Source organism: Perna viridis, chromosome 5 (assembly GCF_037379345.1).
Source record: "Perna viridis isolate PV_CMFRI_1.1 ecotype Kerala chromosome 5, ASM3737934v1, whole genome shotgun sequence".
NCBI lineage: Eukaryota > Metazoa > Mollusca > Bivalvia > Mytilida > Mytilidae > Perna > Perna viridis.
Genome location: NC_142449.1, coordinates 36,460,995 through 36,477,491, shown reverse-complemented (window position 1 = coordinate 36,477,491; position 16,497 = coordinate 36,460,995). Strand labels below are relative to the sequence as shown.

Sequence of the window (16,497 nt, the reverse complement as noted above, 5' to 3'; positions counted from 1 at the left end):
AAAACTTCATGAAGGGGAGATAATTTGTATTTTTTCTCTTGTTGGTGGACCCAAAGAGACGTGAAAGAAATGTGCACTTGTTTATTAAGCAGCAGAACTGTATTTATCAGGAGACTAATAAGATGGTCGTCTAAAACATATACAAATCCATATCATACTCTAGCAAAGAATGACATCCATTTGTTTTGTTTAAGTAACCTTTCAAAGTTAACTAGATGTCAAACTCAAGTTCAGTATGCCAAAGACAAAGTTGGGAAAAGTTATTGTACTAAGGGTGATCAACCGAAAAACTCCGGGAAAGAGCTGGACATAGCTAGGGAAAATCCATATGCTGGTCTAATCACTGCAGAAAAAGGTACATTATTTAATACACATCAATCATTCATATAGTTACTACTTAATTAGCTGTCAATATTAAGGGGACATGCATGATGATATTGATCCTCATAATTTCGACAGAACCAGGAGTTGGTCGTCTCAGACAATAGCACTGAGGAGTGAGTGAGGACCATTACTTATATGGGAAAAAATGACCTTTTGTACCTCAAAATATATCTAGTACTCTGATGTACTGAATCAATTAAAATGGGATAATTGTTATAATTTTTACGCCTCAAATATCATCAACATTGAACTCTCTGATTTAAATTCGACATGATTCTGATCACCATTTTCTTAACACATCACAAAAGTTTATGTGACATTGAAGCAGTGCACACCAGTTTTCGTTATATTCAGATTCCTCGTAAGTTAACGTGGAACACCTAGATAAATGAATACAAAACTCTCCAAAATCCTGCATAAATGAACTACTAACTACTAGTTAGCCATTTCCACTTTCTAAATTTTCAAATTCAAGTTAGCGAACTCCAGGTTGGAAAACAGTCTGTCAAATTACACAATTTGTTTTCAACCTTCCTGTCAATTCTTAATTTTCTTTTTATTGTTTTGTTTTTTTTGTTTTGTTTTGTTTCTGTTTTTTTTTTTGATCTTTTGTTTTAATTTTTTTTTTGTTCAGAGAGATATGAGATAAGAATGTCTTCTGTATATATAAATAATAGAAGGTACCATTTCAGCATAGCAGTGTGATACAAATCAAGGCTCCATTTTTTTAAATGCTGCTATTTTGAAATGTTTGAAACAGTGACGGATACATCAGGATGGTTTTGGGGGTTCGATCACTCTTTTGTGTATAAGTTATCGGTACTCTAGAAGTTGGCCAAAAATGAGCAAAAAGAGACTGGACCACCTTTTTTATTTGGATCCTCTCCAGCATGAAATGTGAAGATAGCTCTTTTAGGTGATACTCAGAATTCCTCTTTTTACTTTCCTCTCTAGGCTTGATGATTATTTAAAATCTCATAGGATTTTCCCTCCTAGCTAAACACCAAATGGCTTACTATGTGTCTAACATTTATAGATTACTTGAATATCAATAATAAATGCATATTTCATAGAAATGAACAACAGGTAATGATCAGAGGTTAAAGGTCGACTATTTTGAATTGGATCATTGTTACATGTATTTCCAAAGAAACTGATCAGCATAAAAGTAAAATAGTAAAAGGTATTTATTGGAATTAAACTTGATATTTTAGATTATATTTAGAAATAACTGTAATGGTGGCTTCCATAATGTAGGTGTTTGTGTTTGAACCTTAACAGTGGAACTATTTTTTCAGGGGGGGGGTGGTGTTGTAAGAAATAGTTGCAGATGTTAACAGGCTTTACAAATCTATAGGCTCTGGTGACTGCTATATCAATTCTGATCTTTGATCTAAATTGATAATATTAGATTATTTAATATTTTTTTTTCAACGAGATTAGCATGAGAAACTCCCGCAAGTTGAAATTTTTTTTTTTAATAATCTGTTTATCGCTGTTTTACCTGAATTATAAGGTATTAATTTTCTTTTGTTTGCAGTTTTCCTGACCTAAATAAGTAAGTTTTATAAGCGCTGCAAAATTTCCTTTTGGGACTACCTTTCTGCAAAATACTACATGACGTCACGTATCTTGTACCACTGTGATACACATTATTTGAAAAAAAAAATCAGTTAACTATGACGGTCACATTTAAAATTTGTGGAATAATTTTGAGATTTATTCATTCTAGTCAGGTAAGTTACTGTATTTTATTATTTTCAATTGTAGACTGGAAAATATTGCCACCATAATCATAGCTTATTATATTTTTTTCATCTTTGAAAAAAGGGCTTTAAATTTTGTTTTTTTATTCTTTTTAGTGAAGGAAGCTGGCAAAGATGCTTCCTATTTTGCAGTGATATTGGCAGGGCTTGGAATAATGGGTATGTCCTTTTATACAATACAGGAAAATATCAAATTTATTTTACCTGTATGGTTTTATCTTGCTACTGTATTTTATAGTGAAATTTCTCAAGAAAAAGATGATAAATCATATCATTTTATACCATCTCTTGAACGCAGACGATTTGGAAGCACCCTAAAACTGCTTTCCTGTTTTCTGCATTAATTGTTACTGAAATAAAAAACCAGGCGCGGATCCAGGATTTTATGGAGGGGAGACGTAAATGCGAGAATCAGTATATAAGGAAACCAGATTTTGACACATTTAATAAATAAATATGATGTATTGCCATATTCAATACAATATTTAGCAGATTACGAAAGTGTTTTATAAAATTTGTATGAAAAGTGGGGTGTATGCCTGTAACAGCCTCACCTGGACCCGCCCCTGAAACAGGAGAAGGTAGTATACTACTATTCAATTACAGCAATGACTGGTTAATTTTACACACTGTATTTGTAGAGTAGGAAGCCTAGTTGCTGGATAAAAATAAATCTTGTAACATTCATATGTAAATTTATGTATGATGTTGTCTGTTTTAAATTTGGATACAGTGTTGGCGAAGGGAAGGCAACTTTTGATTTACCTGTAGTTCAGGAAGCACCATTTATCAGACTTATGTGATGGTATTATACACAGTGGCAGATTCAGAAGGAGGGTTTGTCAGGGGTTGTTTCCTCCTTTTCATACAAAATTTAACAAAAAATGAGCAAATAGTGGCTTTGAAAGTCCCCTTTCAAAATATCTGGATCCTTGCCTGTACATACAGTTAAGATATTGTTCAAAGGTAGATTTCTGTAGCTTTGAAAGCTTATTATACTTAAGTTCTGTCAAATCTTTGAATCTTTTGACATTTATAATGGTATAATACATGTACCATTAAAATATCTTTTAGTTCTTCTTATTGAAAAATATATAATGAATTATTGATTTCATATTGAACATTTTTATCCTTTAAGTTTATATTGCAATTAAATGTACAATCTAAATATGCTTAACTGTAGCATGTATATAACCATGCTTTCAAAGACAGAATATCATTTAGCTAGATCCTTTAATCTCAGTTTCTGCTATATAGATGACATATTATCTTTAAACAATCCTAATTTCGTGGATTTGATTCATCGCATCTACCCTAAAGAATTTGAGATAAAGGATACAACAGACACTGTGAAGTCAGCCTCATATCTTGACCTACACTTAGAAATCGATGGTAAGGGAAATTTTTTGACCAAATTTTAAGGCAAACATAATGACTTTTCAATCAGAATTGTCAACTTTCCTTTCATCTGTGGCAACATCCTTTCAGCACCTGCATATGGAGTGTTCATATCACAAATCATATGTTATGCCAGAGCTTGCCGAAACTACACAGACTTTTTGTATCACGTTAGACTTATAACAAGTAGGCTTCTGGAACAGGGTTATGTTGCTACAAGATTGAAGTCATCACTACAGAAGTTTTATGGTCGTCATCATGAACTTGTGGATCATTACAGTATATCCATCTGTGCCATGAAAACTGATTTGTTCAACATGTCATAGTTTTCCGTTCCTCTTTTGTCTACCCCGGACTTGACTTTTTATGAGAAACTCGGCGGGTGTTTCTAGAAAAGCAGAGGACGCTCACCCTACAGGTGCACCTGGTCCATGCTCCCAGTTTTTAGCGGAGTCCGACTTGCTCATTTGCTTTTACTATTTTATGTATTATTTTAGTTACTTTATGTTCTTTGCTGTTTTCCATGTCTGGTTTTTGTCCCTGGATTACATTCTTTTGATTACCACTAGAACCTTGATTCCCTTGATTACTCTTTCAGGAATTATGTTTTACACTGTGGGCAAAGAATTATTTTCCAGTCAGAGTCCAGCTGGTGTATATGGCCAAGCTTTGAAAAAATGCCAAGAAAATGATGAGGTCAGTTTTGTGCAAAATCCAATGCCTTTTAGGATGTTCAGCCATCATTACAAAGGTTATAGAATATCTGCAATCGATGAACCAATACTGAAAATTTTTATAAAGATAAGTTAGTTTTTTCATGTGTTAATAATTATAGGGAAGAATAAAAGCTTTTTCCAATAGTAGGAACAAGATGCGATGATGATTTTGTCATAAATCAACAACTTTTAAGGAGGTAGACCTAGGTTGAGGGAAATAACTCTTACAAATAATTGGTACGCTTGTGTAAACCATTTTAAATCAATCTCATGTAAGCATGTAAGTAATTGAGATTGATTTCATTCTGATTTGAATGAATGATATTATATAAACGTATCTTTGATTTAAAGGCTTAAGTCCCTCAGCCTAAGTCTATATCCTTAAAATGAAGTAATTTAAAAGGCAGAACCAGGCCCAACACTTGGTGTGCATGCTCCTGTTTTTTTGTTAAAAGATTAGTTGAAATGATTGAAAATCACTGAAGCATGATGGTGGGACCACATTTTTGGTCAGTCAGCATGCCTTCCTGTTCCTTAATTCATATATCCACCCCTGAATTTTGATTGGAGCAAAACATTGCACATTTTTAAATTATCCTAATTAATCAAACAGCCCTTAAAAACAAACTATGAAATGTCATTTTAAATTTTGCATGTACATATAGATGAAGATTGTTTTGAAACTGAATGTTTTTTTTATCTTGTAAAGGTATGTGTAGCAGTTGGTGAGCCAATGACAGGTCATGGTACATCAGGTAGCAGGCGACGAAAACAACATGTCAGGTATCCTTCTATAAAAGTACTTTAAACAAGGTATTATTTGAAGTTGGAAATATTTTGGATTTAGGAAAAAAAGATATTTGTAAAACTTACACCTACCAAATGGGTTAGTAAGTTTTCCTTGCGTTTTGTTATCCAACTTACCTGACCCCCTTAGTAAGGGTTACAAACTAAGTTATTATTACAAATAATATTTAGATAATATTCAAAATAGTTTAATTTCAGATATAACAAGCTTTCTGACTGGATAAATATTTTGACCATCATCTCATAGACCATAAGTTGAAAATAAATTTTTACATGTTGGAGAAAAAAATATTTGTTGGCCAAATTTAAATTTTTTAGAAGTTCAATTTTCATGATGAATTTTTTTTTAAATTGCATGTATTTTTATTTATAGAGCAAAATGTAGTTATTATTTCAAATGTCTTTAACTTCTTTAATGTAAAGCAAAGACTTAAAGTCATCAAAGTGACGATTGGTGAAAATATTAATTCATAAAAAGTTTGGTTGTAAGTGGTAAACTACTCACTATATCTTTTTTGTTTGGTGCAAAAAAATATTTGGCTGAATGCTTATCAGAGGCTTTTACATTGATGAATTCTTAGACCATGAATTCACAAAATAAATTTTTAAATGATATCATTCAAGTAGCTATTATCCAGGTCAGTGTATTGAATAAACTATGACATGTTCATCATTTAAGCAATTTATGCATCTTTAAACTTACACTACATATTTTTATCAATCGAGAATAACATGCTTATCCTCTATGGAGTCAATTTTATATGGTTACTGGTAATACAAATTACATTTTCTTGTAAATGTCAATATGTTTTAATGCATTTTAACATGAAGGAAGTTATTGTCCTGTCTGTAATCTGCTGAATAACTAAGCCTACCTCAAATAAAAGAAGTCAATTAGAGTCTTCAAAAATCAAATGTCTTTTTATACTTATAACACTGCAACAACACCTATACTTCTTTTTTGTTTATAAAGTTTGAAGTTTTAAACATTTTTACTAGTGTATAAACTATTGACTAGTTTAGTCAATTTTACAAATTTTCCACTTTTATAAATTCAAAAATGCTTTTGAATCATTAGATTTTGTGAAAAAAAAAATATTAATATACACTTAAAGTGTTCATATATTGTTCTTGTAGCTCTCAAGAGTTCATGGTGAATGGTGTGAAACATATGAGAGTTGTATTTAAGATTGAAGGACCTTACAGAAAAGGCACTGTACATGTGGAAGTTTATCAGGTATGTCTTGTTGATTACAGTGGCAAAGCTTAAATGCATGCCAAGAGGGATCAGGACAAAAGCCCCTGGACAAAAGCCCCCCACGGATAAAAGCCTTCTAGGACAAACCCCCCCCTAGACAAAAGCCCCCCATGAGAAATTATTTTATCACTTATGAATAATATTTCTATTAGTACTGAAAGTGTAAAATTTGAAATTTAATTTCTAAAGTGTTTCTTTTTAAGACAATATTTTATCAATAAAATGATAACAGATGTCAAATATACAATCTTTAAAAAGAAAATATATCTAAAAACAGCCATTTTGTTTTATTTACTGGCAGCTTTTTTCATTTCATTGATAAAATTTCAAATGATTGTGGTAATAAGAAATACAATATCAAATATGAAAAAAGTATATCCTTGAAAAAAAAATACACAGAAACTGAACCATTTTATTACACGACAGAAACTTCCTAAATATACTAGTTAGAACTGAAAACAAGTACTATCTTCAAAAAAAGATAGTCAACACAGTAAAATTTGTTCTTTTTACTTATAATTTTCATCAGGAAAAAAACGCATGGCACGCAATTTCAATTTCCTTTTTCAAACCCCACTAAGTTATCAGTACTTGTCCAATCCGGAAAAAGAATTTTGATCAGGTGACTTGCGTTTCCATGGAAGAGCGTCTTTAAGGTCAAAGGGTAAAAAGCGAAACTATACTGACTGCATCAGAAAAAAATACAGAAAACTTTCTAAATACACTGAACAGAACTGAAAAATATACACAAAAAAAGACAAACACAAATAAAATGCAGTACCAATATAAAAGGAGCAGTCACAACAAAAGAAAAAAAGAAAAAAAATTCCCCAAAAAAACCTGACAAACAAAAATAAACAAAAATAAATGTGTATTTTTACATTAACACTGAGCTTATTATAAGATGGGGGGCTTTTATCCAGGGGGGTTTTGTCTGGGGGCGATGATCAAGCATCCAATGAAATAAAAATGAAAATCTAGAAGGTACCTTCACAATACTAAGAAATCTGTCTAAACCTAATCCTGAATAAACTGAAAACCTGACTAAACCAACCCCTTAATAAACTGAAAACCTGTCTAATCCAACCCCTGATTAAACTGAAAACATGTCTAAACCTATCCCTGAATAAATTGAAAACCTGTCTTAACCAATCCTGAATGAACTGAAACCTCTCTAAACCAAACTACTTCCAGGGCTTTGACATTTAATTATCCATGGATAAATTATCATGGAATTTTACTTAACCAAACTGACAAAATTACTAATTTTAGGAATTTGTCCATGCTCCCACAATCTTTACTAGTTCATAAGAAATCTTAGTTTTTGATGCTAAGATTGGTTGATACTTTCATCATGAAATTGTTTACCACCACGAGACCTGTTCACAATGTCGTAGTTTCCCTCTTTCATTTTAATCTGAATTTGGCATTATGTGAGCAACTTGACAGGTGTTTCTAGAAGAGCAGAGGACACTTACTTTACAGGAGCACCTGGTCCATACTCCCAAGTTTTTTAATGGAGTATGGGTTGCTCTTTTTTTGTTTTTGTTTTGATTTTGTGGTTTTTCTTGTCCATTTTCTTGGTCTAGACCTAATATCTATTTATTTGCCAATTTATGGTTATACAGTCATAATATATGGTTTTGATTAATTTGCTCAAAGGGAAGTAACTCTATAGTAGAGCTAACTGGTTACCTTAATTCAATTTCTATTTCAAGAGTCAAGTAAGGCAGTTTGAAAAAATTTTTTCAATTACCGTTACTCGAAAATATTGGAACTGACATTATTTTTAGAAAGTTATTTAATTTGTAACTGTCTTTCAGCATTTGAGACAATAGTTTAAGTAGATTTGGCACATAAGTGAAGGGGAATATATACTTACCAATATCTATATCAGTTTACCCTGAACTATTCCAACTTTAGAAATGGTAAATTTACTTAAAACATACAAGAAAATATGTGTATACAATATTCATGATTATCTGTATGTTTTAGAGAGAGAAAAAAGAAACCAAACATTATTACATTGCTTTTGTTTGTCCAAAATAAAAGTTGTTTTTCCTACTATAGAGTTACTTCCCCTTGAGCAGTTATGTGAAAAAGACACTAATCAGCTGTTCTTATCATGGTCATGATTTTGATTTTATGGGCCAAAAGACACGTATTTGACACAAAGCATACAATATATCTTTTCATTTTTGTATTTATGGATACTCATCCAACCATTTTTCTTGAAACTGTTTAACTCTCATCATGATGCAGTTTTAAATATTTGATTGAAGAATGTTGCCATTTCAATGCAATGATTCAGATTTGTATTTTCTTAACAGTAAAAATATTAAGAATATAAAGTAGAAGTTGAAAATCACAAAAAATATGGTTGAAAAAGAAATAAACATACTCACAATGACTCCACAATAATGAAGTTGTTACTAAAAATAGAACATAGGGGTCAGACAGTAGTTTTTCGCACATATCTCCTAAACCATTATGTTTAGCTTAATTCTTACACATGTAAAACTGTTAAGCATGATGAGATCTATCTGTGGTCAATTTTTCGTTTTTATCCGTTAAGCCATGTTGGAGTTATTGCCCTTTTTCAACATTTTTTGCTATTTTGAATGTTATTTCTTCAAAAATCTTTTCCTCTGACACTATTCGACCAATTGGAACCACAGTTGGTAGGAATGTTCCTTGGGGTATCCTGCATAAAATTGGTGCGGGACTTTTGATCTGTCGAAAAACATGGTCACTGTTACTAAAAATAGAACATAGGAGTCAGACAGTAGTTTTTGCATATATCTCCAAAACCATGTTATTTTAGGGTATCCTTAACAAAATGAATGTTTGGATTTTTGATCGGTTAAAAAACATAGCAACCTTTACTAAAAATAGAACATAAGGGTCTTACAGTATTTTTTTGCTTATATCTCCAAAACCATTAGGTTTGGCCAATATCTTTCAATTGCTGAAATATCCTTATTATAAGGCCTACAAAAGTCTTCAGGGATCAAAGTTGTCAGACAACTCTATGCAAGGGTTTTTGCCCTTGAGAGGTGAAAATTACGTAAGGATCCTTTTGAAGTTTACATATTGAGGTGTTGCTCAAATATGGTCATTATTTATTTGAAAACTAATCAAGAAATAGATGAAATGAAATGAAAACAAGACACTTGCATACCTGTGTATTCATTATTGTTATTTTTTACCGATGGTAAAGTATTTTTAACCCAGGTGAATGTCCTTTCGGCAATTTTCAGAAGTAATGGCGAAAAATAATTAGATCAGAGCTATTGATCTTCTCTGATTAAAAAACTTTTGTTTTCGCAGTATTCTGTAGGTATTATTGACATTTATTGCTTCAATTGCATTACTACTACTTATTTCATTGAATTTTCAAAATTCAGGACGTAGAATCAAAACTGAACAAATTTGGAAGCTATTATGCAGCTTTAAAAAAGGGAGATTTTCAAGTTTTCGCACAATTACTCAAAAACACTCACACTAATTTTTATGAAACTTTGGTGAATTGTTCATATCTATTGAAGTAAGATCCTTTCCAGTTTGTATAAATGTCAAATTTTATGTTTCCGTGGTATGAAGTTTTACTCTTAAAAAAAGCCAGAAACAGCCAAGAAAATTTTATTTGTTGAAAAATCGTTTAAAACAGACCATCTGTTATGATGATCAATTAATAAATATAAAAGGTACTTGGTAACCTTGTCAGATAAGTGTGTTTTAAACAAGATAGAAAGGGTAGAAAGGCTTAACCTAATGATTTTGGAGGTATATACGAAAAACTACTGTCTGACTCCTATGTTCTATTTTTAGTAACAGATATAAAATTCCCACATCTGCTCTATGCAGGATATCCCTAGAAGCATACATACCAAGTTCAGTTTCAAATGGTGAAGTAGTGACAGAGGAGAAGAGTCATGAAAAATTGTTAACATTGACGATGACGACGACAGACATTAAGTGATGGCAATAGCGCACATGGCCTTTGGCCAGGTGAGCTAACAAGACGGATATATTTCCTTGTCATTGCATCATTTTTTCATTAGGTGCTTTTTATATCATGCTCTTTTTTATGCAATTCTCAGTTCTTGAGCTTTGACTGTAAGTGGAATACATGTTCCTTTTGAATAAAAACAATTGCACTGTGTAAAATGTGAGGCTTTCTCAAGCATTTTTTTTTTGATTTATTCAGAATGTGTGTATCATTTTTATTTCTAGTCTATATACTGTTATTGTATTATACTGCAATCCTAGTCATTTTTTTTTATCAAGTTTAATTTTTGTACAACATGTTATTGCATAAAAAGTGTGTACTTCTGACTGATACTAGTTTTAATGACCCTCTCTAGTCTCTATCATTTTACATGATCTGATTGCACTCTATATATTGTACATTTTCAATGTATTACCTTTTATGTTAATCATATTTCCAATGGATACATATTCTCTAATTTTCTTCAACAATTATTTTCCTAAATGTACTCAAACAATTTTGGGGAGAAAATATTCAATATATAAATAAAGTGAGCAAAAAGTATAAACAGAATTAGTTGGAAAAAACAGTTTATCTTAAAGTTGATGTGATAAGAGTTGGCATGATCACCAATCCTCAAGTCAAACAATTTTTTTTATCATTATTTAATATATTAACAACCCTGTATACCTTAAGGTGCCTACTTCCAATGATATCTTCCTACCTTTAGACTTCACCAATGTTGGTTCACTCCTGATTCAAATCATATTATCACATTTTTTAAGACCAAATAAAATTAATTAGCAGATTCTCATCCCCTCCTGACAAAAAATTAAAAAATTGGGGCAGGAATTTCAAAATCGGGATTTTTTTTTCATATCAATTTCTATTTTTGAAATACTATAACACACAAATCTTTCATTTCTTGGTTAATAAAAAAATGTTTCTTCTTTGAAACTGATTTGGCTATGGATACACTTCAAATAAATAAAATTAAGCAAGAAAATATTTGGTAAGGAATAAATTATAAAAAATTAAATTCCTCCCACCAGAGCCCCATATTTTTGTGAAGGTTGGATGAGAATCTACCATTTAGGTTTACTTGGCCTTACATAAATAAACAGTGGATCATTTGAAAGCTCAAAGTAAGTCAACAATTATCATAAATCAGTTCTTCAAATGAAAAACAAAAGATAAATCTTTTACAAAATATAACAGAAATCTTCTCTGATGACAAGTATGTTTCTTCATTTTTCCAGGATGAGAACAAGATATACCAGTACAAGTATTTAATAGTAGAATTAGATGGATATCCTTCAAAGACTATAGTAATAGAAAACAATAGATAACAATGGTTATTATAGTGGGATTATGCATGCAATGATTTTTCATTAAAATTCATTTACAAGTGAAATCATGTGTTTATTAAATCCAACCACAGACAGAAGGGAAGGTATACAGGATTTCAGGTTAAGGGTGAATAATTGCATAATTAGAATTTAAGGCCAAGTGTAGGGGGTACCATTGTTCCGCCTGAATGTCCTGAAATACGTTAAATTAAATCTCTTGGCTCAGTAGAAAGCTAATATGCTACATAAATGTGTTTAAATATGCAAAAGCTTGTTTGAAGTAGGGTACTTGCAAAAAATTGCACATTACAGGTGAAATGGAAAAATATGAAATTCCAAAAATTCCCCTTTTTATGAAAAACTCATTATTGTCACCTTGAAACTGAAAAATTCACATCTAAAATGAGCAGATATGTTGAATACTACTACAATTAAAACACTAATACCCTATATGTCTTTTTTATATCGATTATATGCCAAAAATTAACATTTGGGTTCATGTTCAAATACCTATAATTTGGGCTGATTAGAAAGCTACTATTCTATTTTATTGTCTTTGAACATTCAAAAGCTTGTTTGAAGTACAGTATTTGAAAAATTTAGCCAATTACCAGTGAAATGGAAGAAAATATGAAATTGAAGAATGGAACACACGGGAAGTTTCTTGCACATTTTCTTTGCCTTGTACTATAACAGGCTACTATTTAATGCAACACCCGGATAAGTCATGTCTACTTATGTGCATATTCTGTGACTATTTCTGAATTAGTAATAAAAGTGAATGTTGTGGATTTTGACATGAATGAATCACCTCCTGATATTTTGATATACATATCTACAATTACATGTACGAGCATTTCCTTAATTGTAAAACTTCTACCAAACAATGACGTTTACAAACAACCATAACTTATAATTATAGTATGAACATTCAATTATTTCTTGTATAAAGAATTCTTAAGAAATGGTTTCGTCCATTATATTCAGTAAACTTTTCATGAACTTCCTGAAAGCATCTAGATGTTTATTTCTTGAGTAAGAATCTAAGCACCGAAGTAGCCTAAATTGCGTAAAAGTGTCCTCCCGATAAAAATTGGAAAACAGATCTGTAACTTGTGTTCTTGCATTTTCTTCCCTTGAAATCCCATCAATTTTTCTTAATGTTCTTTTAGCTAAAATTTCAACTTTTATTATAACAGGTTTATAGCGTTCCTTTGCTTTCGACTGTAATGTTGATATGTACTGAAAATCGCGCTTCATCGTAAAGTTTGTAGGTATGCACTCAATATATGTGCATTCTTAAATAAAGTTCTTTGCTTGTCTATTGATATGGCTATCACTTTTGAGCGATGATAAGTTTCGAATACAGTTTCTTATAAAACATATAACCATATGTTTAACACATTTGTTATATAGTTTGCAGATTTCTGTTTGTAAGTAGTCTGTAATTTTCGGTTTCTTCGTCCATTTAAACACCAAATTGTCCTGAACAGAAAGTTCATGCTCTCTTAAACTTTTTACAAAGAAATGTTCCTGAATCCCAGCAACAATATCGTATAATCATTTTTTATGTAAATCTTGGACCATTTTAAGTTTTTTGAAATATTCATTCTCAGTTCCAAAGACAGCTTTAAAAAGAACCTCCATATTATTATTAGATACGAAAAAACTTTCGTCGTTTCGCAAAGATTGAAGTGATATAGAATTTGATGATATAGGTATCGTTTATCATCTGAACCAAAAAGAAGGAGTTTTCTATAAATTTCCATGTTATGTCTGTGCATAAGATGATGCCTGTAATAAATATCAAGTACTTCAAAATAACGTTCAAGTATCGCCCGAAAGCGGCGATCACTTCCCGCATTTGTGTGTCTCAAATTAAGATTATGTCCGGAAGATATTATTGTCTTTTCAAAATCCTCAAAATCTATGTGTCTGTCTCTTGAAGAAAATGACATAAAAATCCATTTATAATCAGATCCTTTGAACGGACTCTGTTCGAAAATGGCTACATGTCTATCAATAGCAGCACATCGTAAGACGCAGTTCCTTGTCAATGCCTTAAATCTATATTTAGGCAAAACGAAGCATCTCCAATTATATTGTTGTTTCGATGAGTAGTTATCGATTAAATTGTACAAAAGCACTAGCTGTCTTGTACGATGTGGTTTTGCAATATCTATATCCAAGCTTTCCATCCACCAAAGAATGTGGTACTGTTTATAAATATAGGCAAGATAAGAAGAGCTTACTCCGAAGTAATCATGACAGTCTATGATGTCGTTTCCAAAAAATTGCCTCACTTTTTTCAAAAAGGATATAATTCCTTTAGCAGCTGCTAAATGTATTAATCCTAATCGTTTTTCAACTTTGTTGCAAAACATCTGCGTATTGTTGCCTCCGTTGAAAAACCGCGATTTATAAAACTCTTCGAGAACAAATACAGAAATTTCATCAAAATCAATGTGTTCCTTGTTTCCGATCATGTATTCCGTTCCGTTTCCGGGGTACACTATTTTGATATTGTGGTATCGAGAACAGTTAGTATAACACAGGTAAAGTGCCATTTTTGTATATGGTGCGGAAATGATAGACATTGTCAATATTTCACTATTCGTTTTTGTTAGAACGAATGGATCCATTCCTTTTCTGATTAAGTATCGTACTGTAATTGGATGTCCTCCTAAAATAGCTCTGTGAAGTAAATTAAAACCCTGATCATCAAAACATTTACTTAGAAATGCATTTGAACACTTTTCAAATAATGGATCTAAGTATGAGTTTGAAGATGATTTCCATAGCATGTTTCTCTTGTTCTCTACTATTCTATGAAGTGGACTGTAAAAACCGCCACAATTGATAGCACCATCAGTGTCCAGAATGATTGCAGACAAGTAAGGTGTGTTCTATTCGGATAAAAGGTATGAAACGTGTTTAGTTGATAAAGAAGCTAGGAACTCCTTACGTGCACATGTACTAAGAACAAGAATGTGGTATAATCTTGATTTGTGTAAAGGTGTTATTACTAAATTGGTTATGTTGATATTCAAGAAATTGAATTCTTTCATAATGTATTGAGACATTAGAAAGATGACAGACTCGTGAGGAGACAATAACGCTCTAAACCTTGTGTAGCATGATGTAAAAAAAAATTCATATAGGCTGCAATCATTTGGTAATTTTAGCGGTTGAAATGTTTCATACTTCTGCATTGACTCAAATGCAATATCAAACGGTGTTTTATCGTAAATGTCTTTTTGTCGAAAAAGCCGTTTTAGTGACGAATAAAAATGCTTGAATTTGAAAGATGATAAAATAGCAAAGTAATTGCCACTTATGCTGGCATAATGTAAAACATTTCTACCATAAAAATCTGTATGAAAAACATCATGTCCTGATTCATTCACAAGACGAAATAATGACAAAAAATATGAATCTTGCGTCAAAAAATTAACATCAGCATTATCATCTTCAACTACAGATGTAAGCACACTATATTGCAAGACAGATCGGTTTTTCTCGTCACTTACATCCCTAATTATTTCAAGTGTCTTTGTTTGCAAACTACATTAAACAAAATCAGGGATCTACATTGAGCAGCAATATGCACTGGAGTGGAACCGTTGTATGATTTTAAATTGATATCTAGCATCCCCTTACTCTTCCGAAAGCAAATAAAGTTAACACTGTTGTGACAGAAAGCGTAGTGAATAGGCATTAGTCCTTTTGCATCTGATTGGTACCACAGATTAATCCCCTTTTCATATAAAAAGCGTGTAATTTCGTATGCATTGAATATTCCGAGTAAAAGGCCAACTCCCGCATTACGTTAATTTCATACTTTATTTCTTTACAAGTATAATTAATATTTGACCTGGCTTCGTACAATATCTTGAACATGCGCAAGTCTTTATTCTTTATTGATAGGTATTGACCCATCAGGCAACGGAAATTGACAGTTTCATTTGTTAATCGTAATAAAAATTTAACTATTTCTAAGTGTCCGTTTCTAGTAGCTGCATTCAATGCTGTGTCACATGCTATTGAATCATCAATTTCAATGTTACAGCCTAACATCGGATGTAATTCAACTTGTGTTATCTTTGTTTGAATCAGCTTGCTTAACCCTAAATTGTAGGTTGATAAGATAGAGACATAGTTGAAATTCAAACATGTCTCACACTGGTCTTTGATGTATTTAGAAAGCAATTTTACAGCTTGATGCTCTCCAAGTAAAGCAGAATGGTAAAATGAATAGTAATCTGCCAAAGAATTATTAAACGGAAGCATAATCCTGAGAACAGCTGTATGGCCATTTTCAGCAGCAATTTGAAAAGCGTTGCGATTGGGAGAGGTTTTTACATTTATCAACGACGATTCCTTTTCGAGCAAATATTCAACTATTTTCATGTTGCCGTGCTGGGCAGCTACATGTAAGTAATTGTATCCACAGTGATATATGTATCTACAAATACATACAATATTGTGCGGTATGACTTCAAATACAACAATATGTTGATATGCAAAGCTCGCTCCATTTTCTAAAAGCGCAATGAAGAATTTTTCGTTACCATATACACTTGTCGAAAATGCTATACTAGAAAGTACAGTTGAATCTGTGTATATTCCGGAAGCTTGTAAAAGTTTTATTGTCAAAGTTGTGGCTTCGAAGAAATTATATCTTGTAGTCATCTGATACAAAACATCACTCGAAATATTTTGTCTATGACTAAAATGCTGAATTAACATTGATTCAAACTCTTGGTTTTTCGACAGAGCCACATGATAAACAATTTTTGCCAAGTCTGACGAATTTAGGTTGATTGAT

At 31.7% G+C, this 16,497-nt stretch overlaps 1 protein-coding gene across 1 annotated transcript; it reads left to right on the top strand.

Moving 5' to 3' along the window:
• Positions 1 to 4: 4 nt before the first annotated feature.
• Positions 5 to 11,734, top strand: LOC148617283 (mitochondrial import inner membrane translocase subunit Tim21-like). Its single transcript, XM_088584874.1, has 6 exons — positions 5 to 355; positions 2,247 to 2,309; positions 4,147 to 4,244; positions 4,974 to 5,047; positions 6,209 to 6,308; positions 11,580 to 11,734. The coding sequence occupies exons 1-6, from the start codon at positions 70 to 72 to the stop codon at positions 11,667 to 11,669; spliced, it is 711 nt and encodes a 236-aa protein (XP_088441000.1). The 5' UTR covers positions 5 to 69; the 3' UTR covers positions 11,670 to 11,734.
• The last annotated feature ends 4,763 nt before the right edge of the window (positions 11,735 to 16,497 follow it).

Coding starts and splice junctions, on each gene's coding strand:
- LOC148617283 (XM_088584874.1), top strand. CDS start 70: ATGTGCACTTGTTTATTAAGCAGCAGAACTGTATTTATCAGGAGACTA. Junction 356..2,246: donor TCTAATCACTGCAGAAAAAG/GTACATTATTTA, acceptor TATTCTTTTTAG/TGAAGGAAGCTGGCAAAGAT. Junction 4,245..4,973: donor AATGCCAAGAAAATGATGAG/GTCAGTTTTGTG, acceptor TATCTTGTAAAG/GTATGTGTAGCAGTTGGTGA.